Source organism: Balaenoptera musculus, chromosome 4, assembly GCF_009873245.2.
Source record: "Balaenoptera musculus isolate JJ_BM4_2016_0621 chromosome 4, mBalMus1.pri.v3, whole genome shotgun sequence".
NCBI classification, from domain to species: Eukaryota; Metazoa; Chordata; class Mammalia; order Artiodactyla; family Balaenopteridae; genus Balaenoptera; species Balaenoptera musculus.
In genome coordinates, this window is record NC_045788.1 from 37,119,222 (window position 1) to 37,136,579 (window position 17,358).

The following is a 17,358-nucleotide window of genomic DNA, read 5'->3' on the forward strand; positions in this document are numbered from 1 at the left end:
TACTATTGTGCAACTCCCCACGTCTCCTTCGCCCTCCCACCCACCCCTCCCTCCCCTCCCCCCCCAATTCAGGGGAACTCCCGTGAACGCAGTGCCACTGGCATTACTCATTCATCCCCATTCAGACTTTCCCCAGCATTTATTAAGGGCTCTCAGCTCCTGCCTCTCACTCTCCTCCACTCCTTCTCCACTCAACTTGAGAGCCTCTTGTCTCATCCCCTCCCGCCGTCTGTGGGAAGAACTTTGTCTCTTCAGCAATGCATCTCCCTGTGATTCTGTTTTGTGCTCTCTGGTCTGCAGTGTCGGCCGAGAACTCGGATGAATATGAGCTCATGTATGTGAATCTGGACAATGAAATAGACAATGGACTCCATCCCACTGAGGACCGTAAGTTCATTTTAACTGTTTCTCTGCTAACCCTAATTACATATCCACCTCTTTGGGTCTAAGTATTATACATACATTTTGTAGCCAATGAAATAAGCAACAAAATTAGTTTGTTTTGCAAAAGAGAAAAGCACGTTAGGAAAGGGAGAGGTTTCAAAAAGTTACTTCTGTCAGAGATACATAATGGGTCAAACTGTATGAAATCGCCGATATTCTCGCTTTGAGCTCCATGAACGGCAATTTCATAAGAGTTCAACTTCATATAAACTTGCATGGTTTCTGTCATACTCGAGATATTTACATGCTGTTTTTTGCAGGTATCCTGAAAGGAAAGGGGGGTACTGGGGATGAGTACTTGGGACCACCGAGGGAGGTCGGCATTTTACAAAGCACACCCGAGGAGGGCCTGGGCGGGTCGGTAACGCGTGTGTCCCGTGCTCTAGCTACGCCGTGCGACTGCAGTCGGGAGAACTCCGAGTGGGACAAGCTCTTCATCATGCTGGAGAACTCGCAGATGCGGGAGGGCATGCTGCTGCAGGCCACCGACGACGTCCTCCGGGGTGAGCTGCAGAAGCTGCGGGCCGAGCTGGGCCGGCTGGCGGGCAGCCTGGCGAGGCCGTGCGCGCCGGTGGCCCCCGCCGAGGCCAGGCTGGCCCGGGCGCTGGACGAGCTGCTGCAGGCGAGCCGCGACGCGAGCCGCAGGCTGGGGCGCCTGGAGGAAGCCAGGGCGCTGCAGCCGCAGGAGGAGGCGGGGCAGGCCCTTGGCGCAGTGCTCGAGGAGCTGCGGCAGACGCAGGCCGACCTCCGCGCTGTGCAGGGCTGGGTGGCAGGACGCTGGCTGCCAGCAGGTGAGGACGCTGGGCCGGGCGGGGACCCCCACGCGGCTTCGTTCTCGGAGCGCGAGTTGCGGGAAGCCGAGTCAGCCAACCCTCTAGGGGGGGCTTTAGTGGGAGGAAACACTCACACACACACACCCTCTGTTTCTCCATGCATGGTCACAGAGCTCAGACACACCGTACAAGGCGGGAAAATTGCTTTCAAAAGTAGTCTCCAGTCCCAAGGAACCCAGAGGATAGATGTGCACGTAACCATCCCAGTCTTGAAATAGACGTCAAGGGGCCCCAGACTGACACCCGATCCGACCAGGCGTTACAGGAGCTCTATTGGCCGGTTATAACCGTGATCTCTCTCGGTGTCAGCTTCCCTCCGTTAGGGATTTCCACTTCATCTAATTTTAGCCGGCTTCTCTCTTTAGGGGAGCTCTGGTTCCCCGCGCTATTTCAGGGCCCAGCCTAATTTTTAGGAACGTTTTCCAATCCCTGGGCTGGCCCCTCCTCCCTGCCAGTTTCAAACAAAAGACTTGAGGCTGAATCTGATCTCCCAAGGGGTACCCCCAGCCCTCGGGTCTGTGAAATGAGCGCCAGAGTGAGGTCCAGGGTGTGAGGTTTGGAATAAACCAGCGGCTGAGGGATCCAAAGAGAGACAGTAAGAGGTACGAGCCAACTGGTATCCAGGTGGTACCCCAGGGATGTGGAGGATCAGAGTGAAACAGGAGAGAGGCAGTTCAAACCAGATGCAACCTGTCCCATGTAATACTAAGTGAATTTTCAAACACATGTGGGCCCGAAATAATACATTTTAAAGACGGTTCAAGAAAATACAGAGTAGATTTGGAGCCAAGTAACACTCCTTTGTAAGTCAAAATTTCTAAGAAATGGTGATGTAACAATTGTGGGTTACATTAGAAAATCTGTGTCCTATGTAAGAAAATATGACTTACACTTTTCCTGAGCATCTTATGAACAGAAAACAATTAAAAAAAGCACCATCCTTTCTTTATGTCCAATAAAGCAACTCTTATTGGATGGGGTAGGAGAAGAATCATGCATGTGTGAGAGCATGTTTCATTTAAAATTGCAGAAACCATACCAGAATATGAGTCTTTCCTAAATAATTGAGGACTGTCAGTACAGAGCATATTTTAAAAAATATTAAGTAGGGCTTCAGAGGGGGGAAAATCATAAAATCAGATATACAATAGATCCTCAATGTAAGTGACAAGAAGACAAATTATAATTCTTTAGTTGTTTTAATGGATGAAATTTCTTGTCTTTTGCAAACCATGTAAAATCATTGTACATATCACATACCAGGAAAACTGAAGAATTACGCTGTTTCACCTCCACCTCTGCACACTAGTTAGAGCAGAAGAGGGATGTATTTCTGAATTCAAAAATGTTAATTTCTTATTACAATACATCCTCCACTAATACTTTTACCCACATGCTCTGATTTCTCCTCTCTTGGTTTCCTGCCAGCTTGGCTCCTAAGGGATTCCTAATCATTCTGTTGTCAGCCTCTTAAGAACCTGGTTTTAATTCTGTCTGGTCTTTGATAATATAATCAGAAAAACCTATTAGTTAAAAGCCATTTCATGAGAGAGTTTCTGACATTTTAAAGACATATCAAGAGCCTCAATCACTGGCCCCCAAAAGAAGCCACAAAAAAACTTGCCAACATGCAGTTCTACTCCATGAGCTCACATAACTAGTGCAGCCGACAGGGGAAGCTGGGTCTCTGAGAGGCAATCAAGGAAGGCTTTGGAATGCAATCCTAACTGCCTGGGCTTATTTAAACAGGAAATCAGTTCATGAGATTGTAGTTGGCACCCTCTCTGAACACGACTGAAACATAACAGAGAATATGTCAAATGCCCATGCATATGGTGATCTTTTGTTCCATGATCTTTGATTGATTTAAATAACACAGCTAGAAAAGCATGTACCTACCAATTTCGTTTGGAAAAAGAATCAACACCTCATTAAAAATTAATTTTAAAAAATCTTCAGAAATTCAAATTATTCAGTGAAAAAGTTAATACCAAAGTATGACAGGACCAATTTTGTGCTTTAGTATGACAGTTATTTTTCTAGGATTTTCTGAACCTCAATATCTTCTCTATTTCTAAAGGATAAGGTCCATCTGCTTAATTTTTATTCTTAGGATGGAGCCTAGCCCTCAGCCACTTGTAGGCAGTTAGCTTAGTTTACCACACTTTGCATGGATATTTGGTTCCTGTAAGTTCTGTCTATTCACCAGTTAGTCTTTAAAAGCTCTGAGAGTTTGCTTTTTAAAGCTATCTTATGGTAAATCTTCTTTAGGTTGTTATAAAGTGAATACCTAGCCCTAATTTAGATTTTAAAAAATTCTTTCTTTATATGGTCTTTTATACATATATGAGGTTAGCACAAGGCAGAGCTCACTTGTTAAACGTTTTAGCACACTATTTCCTAGAGACATCTAAAAGGTCTTCACTTCAGCATCTGCAGCTCCCTGACTGGCCATGTGACCTGGAGATGGACAGAGGTGGGAATTTACTGAGTTCCCAACCCCCAAGTTTGAAAGTCTCCTTCTAAGTGCGTATTAGCAGAAATATATACTCTATCCGACCCCTTGGAAGAATTCACTCTTCCTTAAAGGTTTTCTGTTACAGCTTACATAGCATTTATAAGCATGTGGACAGAGTAAGAAATTTTTTTTTTTTAATTATTAGCACCTTTTAATTATTATTTATTTATTTATTTTTTGGGCTGTGTTGGGTCTTCGTTTCTGTGCGAGGGCTTCCTCTAGCTGCGGCAAGCGGGGGCCACTCTTCATCACGGTGCGCGGGCCTCTCACTATCGCAGCCTCTCTTTTTGCGGAGCACAGGCTCCAGACACGCAGGCTCAGTAGCTGTGGCTCATGGGCCTAGTCACTCCACGGCATGTGGGATCTTCCCAGACCAGGGCTCGAACCCGTGTCCCCTGCATTAGCAGGCAGATTCTCAACCATTGCGCCACCAGGGAAGCCCCAGAGTAAGAATTTTTAAGCATATCTTTGGTCCACAGAGCTCTTCTCGACTGCTACATGCTTGTTCCTTACAGACTTGCAGAATATTACAAGGAGAATGGAAGAGCCTTTGACAGATAACTATAAAGCCTGGAGAGATTGTGGGGCTCATCGAAAGCTACACAGCTTACTAGTAGTAAAACAAACTGAATTCCAGCTCTTTTAGCCAAATCCAGGGGTTCTTCTACCACTAAGAGGCAATGCAGTGTGCTGGTTAAGGGTGTGGTTCCTGCAGCCAGAGTGCCCAAGTTCAAACCCAATTTTACCATTTCTCTGTGTGCCTTCTTTTCCATTTACATGCTTCTGAATGAGACAGTTGATTTTCCTTATTCCTGTTTTCTTTGCTCTATAGAGATTATACTTGGACCCCTCAAGTCATAACATATTGCTGCATATAGTTTTTAACTGTAGTCATTAAAAGGCCCATCCTAAAATACCTAACTGCCAGAATCATTTCGGAATGAATCTGTATTTTCTTTCATATTCTTACTTCCTTGCTACTCTAGGTTGTGAAACAGCGATTTTATTCCCCATGCGTTCCAAGAAGATTTTTGCAAGCGTGCATCCAGCAACACCAATGAAACTTGAGGCTTTCAGTGCCTGCATTTGGGTCAAAGCCACAGATGTGTTAAACAAAACTGTCCTGTTTTCCTATGGCACAAAGAGGAATCCATATGAGATCCAGCTGTACCTCAGCTATCAGTCCATCGTCCTTGTGGTGGGTGGAGAGGAAAACAGACTGGTCACCGATACTGTGATTTCCCTGGGAACGTGGACCCATCTGTGCAGCACCTGGAATTCAGAGAAAGGGCACGTGGCCTTGTGGGTAAATGGTGACCTGGTGGCCGCCACTGTCGACATGGCCACGGGTCACGTTATTCCCGAGGGAGGAATCCTGCAGGTTGGCCAAGAAAAGAACGGCTGCTGTGTGGGTGGTGGCTTTGATGAGACATTAGCCTTTTCTGGCAGACTCACGGGCTTCAACATCTGGGATCGTGTTCTCAGCAATGAAGACATAAGAAAGACCGGAGGAGCAGAGTCCTGTCACATCCGGGGCAATGTGGTTGGGTGGGCAGTCACGGAGATTCAGCCCCACGGAGGAGCGCAGTACGTTTCTTAAGTGTGGTGAAACTCTACTTAAAGCCAAAGAAAGAAACTCACATTTTAAGCATATGCCACTTGGGAAGGTCTAAAAACCTGAATGCATTATTAAGAACACTTGAGACTAATGAAGGAGAGAGTTGAGATCAATCTTTATTTATCTTGGCAAAATACTGAATAAATAGTCAAAGGGGAGACATTGGAGAAGGCTTTTGGGGATATTGTTACTAGACTTTATGCCATGTGCTTTCAGATTAATGCTGTGTCTTTGTCAGATAAACTCTCAAATAATGAAAAAAGACTGTATGGTTGAACAGAAGGACAACTGTTTTACTTTTCTTTGGCTAATTTTGTTTTGGCCAGAGATGAATTTTACATTGGAAGAATAATAAAATAACATTTGTTGTCCACTGTTCATTGTTAGTGGTACATACCTTATTATGAAAAAATGATGATAGAACATATTTATACTACCATGTGACTTAACAAATACAAATGTAGTGTGTGTTATAATGTCACTTTTTTGAGGAGATAGTTATATAAGTTATATTGTAAAATGGTTTTGTATTAATTTTATTGAGACTATTTTTGTAAATCTCTACTGTAAATAAAATATTTTATAAAACTAGTCCATGTCATCTAATTATAAATTTAAAATGTTTGGGAGCAAATCCACACTTTTCTTTTTTTTTATCTAAAGCAGGCAATTAGTTTTCAGATACTAATCTATTATGTAAATAGTAATAGTTACTATTGTTAGAAACAAACTATAGAGTTGTTTTAAGCACTGGCTTCCTATAAATCATAGGCAAGAAATATGATCTTGGCTAAGTCAATTCATCTCTCTGGGTTTTAGTTTTCTCAACTGAGAAATCAAGGAATTGAAGAAATAATGATTCCTTCCAATTTGATGATGCTATGAGCATACAACTTTCTGTCCCATGTATACAGGGGAAAAAAATGAATTATATTCAGAGTTCCTCAGATTCACATGATACCTGCCAGAGATGGTTTAGGACTGTAATTGGGGAGATCTAAAAATCTGGAAAAGAAACAATGACTTCTGCCCTTAATACACATCCCATTCTCTTATGCATAGAGGAGAGGACAGTCAAGTCCCTTCATCCTGTAGATGGGGAGATAACTCTCTACCACACTAATGTTCTCCTCCTGTAGAGGCTATGCAAGCAAGGGCTGACAGAAGAACCACAAAGCCACGTCTGAACATCAGTAGGAAGTGTGGCAGAACCACAGTGATAATGTGTCCGCCTAAAGGTAGCACCTGAACAACCACAGGTCATCTCCTGTTCATGAGGTTTGGAGAAGGGAGCCAGGAGTAATTATCAAACCACATTTTGTAACTAACTAGCCTGGTCCTTAGACAAGTTACTTAACTCCTCTGGAACTTCTCAGTAAAAGGAGGGGGTTAAACTCTTAGTGTCCAGTGAAATTCTATAAATCTAGGAATCTTTGAAGATATACGCGTGGTATCAATACAGCTTCACCCTACTCGTGAGACCCACAAAGCCACGGTGAAGTGTCTCAAAGAAAATCCTTCCCAGTTTTGAGGTCACAGGTCAGTCTCAGACACTTGGAGATTACATAATTCAAGGTTGCAGGCACAGTGGCCATATGCAAGTCCTTGTTTAGCCACTGTCTATGACTCTGAATGCTGAGCTGAAGGAGGAAATACTTGACCTAACCTTCAGCTGAGAGTTAGGCATGCTTTCAATTCCTTTTCACATTTCAGCATGAATTACATCTGTTCAAGAGACCCAAGATGATGCTGGCCAAGAGATATGCAAATTCATATGCGGATAGAGTTAAATGTAAGGGAACTTTTAATTTTTAACAGGAATTACATGTTGAAGGCAGAGAAGAAACAAATTGAAAAAAGGAAAGTAACCCTTGAGTTACTAAAGTAGAAATTACATCTGCTACAGCAGTAAATCTGGATAAGTGTTCTAGGGACTTCTAATTGTTCCCTGATATCTATTTTCCCTCTTTTCCTAAGTAACAGAATTCTGGTTTTAACGGTATGTATGGCCACTCTAAAGTCTCTATTTTCCAGCATCAATTGCAGCTAGATGTGGCCAAATGACTATGTTCTGGCTGATGGTGAAATAACGAATGTGATTCCCTTTCCCTTCCTCCTTCTGACTGATGGGAATATGGTAATAACGGCTGGAATTTCAGCAACCATCTTAGGTCAAGAGATTTAGCAGAACAATATAGAATGAGCTTGGGCCTTTAATATTATGAAGCTGCCTTGCCAGCCCTAGGCTGCCTGTCCCTGCACTTCTTTAACACAACAACAAAAAAATACACCTTTATCTTCTTCAATCCACTATTGGTTGATGACTTAATCTAATCCTGATCCAGTAGAGCAATTTTTCTTTTTAATAAAAAAGACCAAGCACTTTATTCCCTCAAAATACTCATAGACTATATGTACAAAATACACTTTACAGTCTCAGGAAGCTGGCTATCTGACTCTTTTCTTTACACTAATAGCATTTAATGAGTTTTAGAATACATAGTGTCAGCAAAAGGAGGAAGTAAGAAATGTGTAAAATAGTGATAAAATAATCTAAAGAGAAATATCAGCGTGCTGGCTTAGTCTAGCACATTGGCAAAGAGTTTCACTCACCAGGATGGTTACTGAGGGCTTCATCATATTACAGCACAGTAAAAGAATTGTGCAAGATGGCTCAATTTATTCAGAGGAAAAAATACATGTTTAACTAATATATAATAGATTACATGTACAAAATATAAAATATTATGTATGTGTGCTAGAGTGACAAACTGTCCTGGTTTGCCTAGGACCAACCCAGCTTTAGTACTGAAAGTCCCCTGTTCCAGGAAATCCTTCAGTCCTAGGCAAACTGTGACACTTTGTCACTTTGTCACTCTAGTACCTACATATGTATGTAAGTAGAGCAACTTTTTTGCAGGGATAGTATCTGAACAAGATAGAGTTGATATATTTTCCTTGTCTATTGCAATGTGAGTTGGCTTTTAATTAAGTATTAATTCCTTTAAAATATATCCAGAACAGTTGACTGTTAAGTATATATTACAGAATTTTAGAGCTAGGTATTTGCAATTACTCAACTAACTTCACTTTAATAAATAGATTCGCAAACAAAGAAGAAACTATAATTGATTTTTATTTCATCTCTTCTTAAATTTTATATTAGAAAGCTCTTCTTTGAGAAGCTTACTAAGGCCAAATGTTTCTAGAACTGTATTTTAGCCACTAAGAAATAGCACTCAAAGACTTCCCTGGTGGTGCAGTGGTTAAGAATCCGCCTGTCAATGCAGGGGACATGGGTTCGAGCCCTGGTCCGGGAAGATCCCACATGCTGCAGAGCAACTAAGCTGATGCGCCACAACTTCTGTAGCCCGGGTGCCACAACTACTGAAGCCCGTGCGCCTAGAGCCTGTGCTCCACAACAAGAGAAGCCACCGCAATGAGAAGCCCGTGCACCGCAACGAAGAGTAGCCCCCACTCGACGCAACTAGAGAAAGCCCACGCGCAGCTATGAAGACCCAACTCAGCCAAAAATAAAAAGACAGGAAGGAAGGAAGGAAGAAAGAAAGGGCACTCAAAAAGTTTAAAATCTTGGTCAAAGTAATTGTATGTGTTCACTTATATATTCCTGGATTCAGTGAACTTGAAAACTCAGATTGCTGACCCTTGCATTCGGTTTTATAAATCTGGAGTATAGAAGAAAGCTTGCTGGGCTTGGGGTCAGAAACACAACATCCAAATCCTAGCACCATTACCCACTAACTATAAAATGTCAGGCCTGCTAACTAATCTTTATGAATCTCAAATTCGCCAAGAAACTGGGGAAAACAGGACTTACCTACCTTGCTGAAGGGGTATTATGAAAATGATATAACAAGAGATAATGTATCTAAAAGTACTTTATAAACCCTAAAATAATTTTTGAAATGAAACGGTTATCATAAAAATGTTTTTCAAGTTGTTCCCAGTGGATTAAATAAAAAATAAGCAAACAAACAAAAATACAAACAAATAAATATAAAGATTCCCTTCCATTGTGGCTAAGTTATTCTCAGAGTTCGGCCCATGGATGCTTATAACTGTGCAGGCCTTATTCTACTTCACAGCAACATCTGCTGGTGAAGTCAGGAAGGTGCAAACTCTGGCGTGCATCAGATCCAAGACTTGGTTAACGATTCAGAAGAGATCCTTTTCTGATTTAAGATGTGTCTCTATTTCTTGTTCCACATTTGTATTGACTTTTATTAACATTATATTTAATATTTCCCTATATCTATTGATATTCAGGTTGAATATTCTTAATGAGATTACTTTGGTAGCCTGTTTTCTAGAATATTTGATAAATAAATTCTTTCTCAACAACCTGTAATATGGTGGACTTAAAACCTTTTCCTTGAAGAATAACTGTATCATGAATTTTTAATGGCTAAGTATCTCCCCAGAGATTACAAAACTATACAAATGGATGTGATTCTGCCTTTAATATTTTAATATGGGCCTGGTATACGGCAGACACTCAGTGATGACAATAACGATGATGATGATTATGATGATGGTGATAAAAAGAAGAATCACGGTAACCGCTGATGAACGTGGGCCTGGCACTGTGCAAAGTATAGCTGCTTTATCTATTTAAGCCTCACACCCACACTATTTGGTTCCTATTATCACTGCCACAATAAATGGGAGGTCAATTTTCTATCTCCATTTTTCTGAAACAGCTCACCAATCAGTGGTTTGAACTTTGTCTCACATTGAGAAAGAAATGAGGTGAATTTATCACAATTAACTAGACAGTCTTTTCTAGGCCATTGCCAGGAAGTCAGAAAGGAATCTGGACTCTTGCTGAGACAAGATTACATTTCTTTCCAAAGACCTTCTACTTAAGTTTCAAATCATTTGAGGTCATCTTGTGATTTGTGCCAGAGGACCGTGTAAGAGGCATATTGACAGAGAGGAATATTTCCTTATTATGACCACTGATTCAGAAATGCAGATGAAAGGACGTCACTGTTTTTAGTTTTGATAGTAGTGGTGTGCATTGCATCAGAGTTCCAAATAAAAATTTGGAAAGGGTTTCCCTATAGGCTCTCAAATAATCCCTTACAGTTGGTGATACCCTCATTTTAGGGATCACCAATAATATTGTCAACTTCCTAGGTGAAAGATATGCTAACTCATGCTGCACTAAGCACTGGTTGTGCTTTTATATTCTAGTACTGGACAGGTTTAAAAAAGCATCTTCACATAGCAAAGAACAAGTTTGAAGAATTATTCAGGACCACTGAAAAACAAATCTCCCACTCTGAAAAGGTTCTGATGTTACAAAATATTAAGTTGCCCTGATATGATTTAAGCAGAAAACAAATTAATTACCCAAGGGACATCCTTGTCTTATCTTTTTAATTCAATGGGAAAGCATTCAACATTTCCTCATTAAGTATGATTTTAGATGTAGGTTTTTGCAGATATCCTTTATTAGATTAAGGATGTTCCCTTCTATTGTTAGTTTGCTGAGAGGTTTTTTTTTTTTTTTTAATCATGAACAGACTTTGAATTTTACAAAAGGAAAGGATATATATATATATCTTAATTATAATCTTAATTATATATATAATAATTATATACATATATATATTATATCCTCTTAATGTTTCAGGAAGTTCTCCAAAATTCCTAGGTTGCATTCTTTATTTCTTTCATGAATGGATACTGAATTTTATGAGATGCTTTTACTGATCAAATGACTTTTTTCCCTTTTAGTCTTTTACTGTGGAGAATTACATCTTGAATATTGTCATCCTTGAATTCCTGGGATAACTTTTATAAAATGAGGATAACAATAGTTCCTCCCTCATAAGCTATTAGGAGAATTATATGAGTTAAAAGACTAGTACCTAGGGGATTCCCTGGTGGCGCAGTGATTGAGAATCTGCCTGACAATGCAGGGAACACGGGTTCGAGCCCTGGTCTGGGAAGATCCCACATGCCGCGGAACGACTAGGCCCGTGAGCCACAACTACTAAGCCTGCGCGTCTGGAGCCTGTGCTCCGCAACAAAAGAGGCCACGATAGTGAGAGGCCCGCGCACCGCGATGAAGAGTGGCCCCTACTTGCCGCAACTAGAGAAAGCCCTCGCACAGAAAAGAAAACCAAACACAACCAAAAAAAAAAAAAAAAAAAAAAAAAAAAAATAAAAAAAAAAAAAAGACTAGTACAGAGCAAGAACTCAACGAATGTTAACTATTATTTTCTTTATGCATTGCTAGAATCATTTTGCTAAAATTTTTGTGACTTGTACATCTCTGTTTATAATTAGGATGGGTCTATATTTTCCTTTCTTATATTGTCCTTTGGTATTGATATCATGGCTATACCAGCCTTATAGAATTAGCTGGAGAATGTACTTTTTTTTTTTTAATTACCACATTAATTTATTGTCAACACAACTAAGTACAGGCGGGCATATATAATAACATGTGTAAACTACCAAGCAAGCAGAATAAAAGGGAAACTGTACTGTGATTCACCTTCAAGATATTGTGCATGTACTCATTAAAGCAGTATTTTAGGTTCTGTTTTGTAGTTTCATTAATATTGTTATACAAAAATCTGTGCCCATACATTCCCATAATGCTTTTTTTTCAATCTTTATTGGAGTATAATTGCTTTACAATGGTGTGTTAGTTTCTGCTTTATAACAAAGTGAATCAGTTATACATATACGTATATCCCCATATCTCCTCCCTCTTGCATCTCCCTCCCACCCTCCCTATCTTTTTTAATTATATGAAAAAGTTTAGATAAGACTCTAATTACTCCTTGCATATTTGTTCTAATTTGCATATAATACTAAATGTGACAGGCTCTTTTTTTTTTGGTGGGTTGATTTAAAAATACTGACAGAACTGTCTTATTAGATATAGGGACATTCAGGTTCTCTATCTCCTTAGCGCTCAAGTATTAATACAAATCAAGACAACATTCTGCTCATGCCCTTAATCCTTTCTCCAAAAAGAAGGACTTTCAGAATTTCCTTCTCACTGGGAGAATTCAAAGAACACAAAACAGACAAATGGAGTCTAAGCAATTTGAATAAATGAATTCATATTTACATTTAATGTAAAATTAAATAGTATTACTCATATACGATCATTAATAATGGGAAGCAGTAAAACATTGGCTTGGAACTAGCCTTCAGGGATAAATATTTAACCCCATTTGACAGTCTCTCATGATTGATTTAAGCTTAAAGGATGCATTTGGTTTGGAATTAGGGATAGACATGTATATAACACAATTGAAAAAATATGATCAATGGAATAACATCAACCAAGGGTAAGGGGTTAGTTGCCACTGGTACACCACAAGGCTTGCCTGGCCCCATCGGGTCTACCTTTTCATTAGTATTTTAAAACGAAGATAGAGTGGTTCTGTTCATAAAATTTACAGATGACAAGAACCTTGGAAGAATTGGAGATATATTGAAATGGAGGATCATTATCAGTTAGATCTTGGCATGCCAAAGAAATGAACTGAATCTCTTAAGACGTATAAAGGAATAAAAGTAAATATTTACATAAGGCTATTTTTTGGTACCCAGTATTAATTTACAACACTGTTGGCTACAGTCCTGGATTTTCGGGTTATCTACTCCTCATCCATGTGGTTCTGCTGCAGTTTACTATCAACTCCTGCTCTGAGGGTGGCTCATGACCCTAGTCCGGCCAGTTGAAGTACTGTATCCCCCGGCAACAATGATGGATTGGTTCAGAAATGGGCATGTGGTCAAATAGAGACAATAAGACTGGATATGGAGTTTCTTTTTCTTAACTGGTATTCATGATGATGTGAGCTCATGTGAGCTCTCATGATGAGAGAGGCCCATTACATGAAACATGAAAGTGAAACCAATCCACAGGAAGCAGAACAGAGTAATGACTTTTTGGGACCACATTTGAGTCCTGAAGCAATCCATATGGGAAGTCTGATACACTCATGCATTTTTTAGTCATGTGTGCCAGTAAGGAGTGCCTCCTCCTCCTTCTCCTCTTCCTCTTCTTCATCATCATCATCATCAAGCTATTTATACCTGGGTTTCTGTTACTTAAGATATAACTAATTGGTAAAATGGGATAATAATAGGACTTCTGCTATGGAATTCTTGTGGGGATTAAATGATTTAACCAGTATAAAATGCTTAGTACAGCATTTGGCATAAAGAGAGCATGAAATAAATTCTAGCCATTGTAGTTATTACTGTTATTATAATTATTATTGTTATCATTGAATGGATGACAATTTTGTGGGGATTCAAGCACTGCCTGGGTAACTGAGCTGAATCAACCTAAGACTCTACAATTTTACAATTCTAGTCTTATAAAAACAGATCAAATCAAATAACTCTAACACTTTAGCATTTTCTGCAGAAGTAGAAAAAATGGGAGAATAAGGATTAGGATAATATAAATCAAGGAGGAAAATCTAAAGGGGAGAAAACTATATGTAAAGAAAAAAGAAATCCCAATGATGCCTCCTAAGGCTGTTTTGCAGGGGATATATGACAAAGATTTGCAGAGCAGGAAACTTACTACTCAGAGACACCAAGATCCCTTCCGTTTTGCAACTCAGAGTTTGATAGGCTTATGTGAGTGATTGCAGAGTTTTACAGACACATCAGTCCTAAAAATCTAACCCTGAAATATTTAGTCCCAACCTTTTATAGGTTAAATTTTCATTTATTTTATGATGATTTTCATAGTGCCAGATCAAATAAACTAAATCATTTGCTTGTTTTAAATACTTGCAGTTAATTCAGAAAGCGTATTTTGCATTTCAAAAGGTTTCTTTGTCATTGAAAGTGCATTTCAACAAAACAAAACAAATACATGAGTTAAGTTCTTGGCAGGTGCAAAGAGACAATTCCATTTTTTTCCCCTCATAAATCAGTTACTTGCAAGTCTAACTATCATGGTTTTAAAATGTGTGGCGTGTGTGTTTGTAATTTCTATAAAATCTGTACCAAATATGTAGTCAAGGTGGTGAAAAAAGCATAATTGCTTTCCTGGACTTTTAGCAAATTTAGGATCATGCATAAAGAGAAATTAGCAATTCAATCCTAATTGAATTGTACTAGTAATAATATGTACTAGTAATATCAATGACAAGTCTTCAGAAGGGAGCACATGTAGAGTGATAAACTTCCACTGTCATGGTTGGGTTTCAGACAAACTGGTCATCTGGCAGACCACTGGGGTGGCTGGTCAGATGTCCAGGGTTGGGGGCGGGTACTAAGAACTCTTCTTGGGAATGTCTGGTATGGTGAACAAAATCTTGGTCCTTGGTGGGCTGTAGGAATTTTGAGAACTGGTGGACTAATTTTTTACTAGCCTGACTCTTGGGTGGATAGTTGAGCCCAGGGAAGAAAGAGAGAGTTTCAGATAAAATTCTACTGCGAACTCAGTACCATACTTTGACACTGGGAGCCAAGCAACCTTGCTCTGGCTCTCTACCAAAGTCTAACACTAAGGGGAAAGACAGGTTCTCTTCCCCATCCTGCATCCTTCCCCATCCTACCACAGTGGACTGAGGACTGGTGGCTTCTGAAACTTCAGGGGTGACAGCACAAAGGGACAGAGACTGCCATTCCAGGCAGGACAGTGTGGGGCAAGTCCATTCCTGGGGCCTCCATGGTAGCAGTCCACAGAGTTTGCTGGGCTCAGGGTGGTAGAGATGGGCATCACCAGACTATGCTGTGCCAAGAAGAGAATACTGGGGACTTTCAGAAATACTTGGTCTGGGAGCACTTTCCAGAGGGCTGATGCTCCATTTGAGCATGTGGGCCTGTGGCAGTCAAATGTGGGCCAAGATACTCATGGACCTCAGACATTTATATTAATGAGGGCTGGGGACATTTGGGTACCTATCAAATAATACCATATATTGTTCTTTGATCCCAAACCAAAAAAAAAAGGTTTCTGATAGATCTAAAACCAAAGGAAAAAATACAAGAAAAGAGAATATTCTGACTGCACTAACTTGATCTCTTTCATACAAATATGAAAGCATTAACAGAGATGTCCTGATTTGATACTTTATGGTAGTATTTAACACAATTATAAATCAGTCCCAAATCGTGTTCACATTTAAGAAGTCTTTACACATTCTCTGGTGTATCTAGCATTTTGTGCTTTTGGAAAACAAAGGATGAAGAGCTTTTCCATCTGCCACTGACAGCAGTGGGACACATTCCACTTAGTACAGACAGGTTCTGCACAGTTGATAGTTGGACAAGATTACCAGAAGCACGGAAAACACAGTTCTCCAAATGAGACACAAAGCGTTGAAAGGAAGCATGCGGCTCATCTAATGAGTCCAAAGAATTCATCTGCCTGGTGAAGAGACCCCGACTCAGCCAGCTCAAGTAACCTTATCCATGTTCCCCAGCCACCTAGTGGCCAAGCAGAGAATCTAACGTACCTCTCAATACTCAAAGTCTTACTTTCCACAAACCATAACTGCTTCATGAAAATACTTTAAAATGATTGTTAAAACACATCCCCAAGCTCAGCCTTTGCACCATACCTTGGAGTATGCTCTTTACTATAACCTCTGTGTGATCGGCCAGGAGGTCTGCCTTGGTAATTGCAGCCAGGGACAGGTAGTTGGACATATTCCTGCACAGTTCCTTGTTGCCTCTGTGGAGGAATTTCACTGCAATGGGGATGGCTAATGCCATCACAGGGGGCCGGTTGTAATTCTGAGGAAATATAAGAAATCAACAAATAATAAGTGGTTCATTCTTTATTCATTTATTCATTCATCCGAAAAATATTTATTGAGCTAAGCTCTCAGAGTGCAGCTGTGAAAACACAGGGCCCACCTTATTTTCCTTGTATTTGGCAACTCTGGGAACTCTTGTTCTTGTTAGGGAGACTTCGAGGCAAACAGGCGCTTAATATCATAGGCTGATGAGGGCCATGATAAGGAATGTGCAGGGGGATAAGGGAGCAAAAATGGAGCGCTTAATCCAGTCTGAAGGGGGGTGTCAAGGAAGACTTCCTGGAGGAGGTGATGTCTTCGCTGAGACCTGGTGGATGAAGAGGAAATGGCTGGGAGATAGCTAGGAAAGGAGTGGACAAAAGGAAAAGTGTGTGTGAAAGCAGAGAGGTGAGAGAACTTGTGCATCTGAGGAACAGTAAATAGTTCAGTATAGATGATGTGGGGTACACATAGGAAAACTGGGGTAGGAGGTGAGAGAGGGGACTGGAGAGGTAAACAGAGGCTTGATTATGAAAGGTCTGGCACCATGCTTAGGAGTTTGGAATTGATCTTTAGGGTGATCAGGAGTCACTGATGAGAGGAATAACTTAGATTTATACTTGAGAAAAAAAAAATCTAAGGAATGTTGAATCAGTTGCTTCCTGACTGTATGTTAAAAACTAAAGTTTTGACTGAGATTCGGAAGGAAAAAGATGAATGAACGTAAGACTAAAACTAAAGGAATTCTGGATCCTGAAATAATTCTCTTTTTGATGTACTTTGTGACTGAACATCAATATCCTTACATATACAATAGTGCTATCAGCATTCAATTACCTAATTAGGGAATACTATTTGGAAAATACAAATTGTTTTCTTACAAATGAATGATATGTCTTCCCCACCATTAACCATTCTAACCATCAACCCCACCCCTTAGGCTAACTATAAAGCAAAAGTTGCACAGTGCACAATTTGTTCAACGTCACATTATTACATTAGAAATAAAAAGTGGTTGTTTTTCTCTGACTGTTCATGTGAAAAGTGCTTCTATCTTTCTACCCATAGATTATCCCCTCTAATACCTCCCACTATTCTAGGTTTATGGCAGGTGTTCAATAAACGTTTGTCAAGTTGAATGACTAATGAAGAAAATACAAATCTATAGTGATAGTTATGATTGGG

The 17,358-nt window shown here is 40.2% G+C and overlaps 2 protein-coding genes across 8 annotated transcripts in view; one reads left to right on the plus strand and one right to left on the minus strand.

Moving 5' to 3' along the window:
* The window catches only part of VEPH1 (ventricular zone expressed PH domain containing 1), a 292,646-nt gene that overhangs the window by 233,054 nt on the left and 42,234 nt on the right, over positions 1–17,358 (minus strand). For all 7 annotated transcript variants that reach the window (XM_036850356.1, XM_036850354.1, XM_036850355.1 and 4 more), the window contains exon 4: positions 15,997–16,171. In XM_036850356.1, the coding sequence (XP_036706251.1) occupies positions 15,997–16,171 (175 nt within the window). The remainder of the gene's footprint in view (positions 1–15,996; positions 16,172–17,358) is intronic.
* PTX3 (pentraxin 3) lies at positions 135–6,004 on the plus strand. Its single transcript, XM_036850363.1, has 3 exons — positions 135–387; positions 831–1,235; positions 4,782–6,004. Exons 1-3 carry the CDS (start codon positions 258–260, stop codon positions 5,393–5,395), a joined length of 1,149 nt encoding a protein of 382 aa, XP_036706258.1. The 5' UTR covers positions 135–257; the 3' UTR covers positions 5,396–6,004.

Bases quoted from the DNA above. Each gene is read 5' to 3' on its own strand.
- PTX3 (XM_036850363.1), top strand. From the start codon at position 258: ATGCATCTCCCTGTGATTCTGTTTTGTGCTCTCTGGTCTGCAGTGTCG. The intron at 388-830 runs GTAAGTTCATTT...CCCGTGCTCTAG, and splicing joins ACTCCATCCCACTGAGGACC to CTACGCCGTGCGACTGCAGT. The intron at 1,236-4,781 runs GTGAGGACGCTG...TTGCTACTCTAG, and splicing joins AGGACGCTGGCTGCCAGCAG to GTTGTGAAACAGCGATTTTA.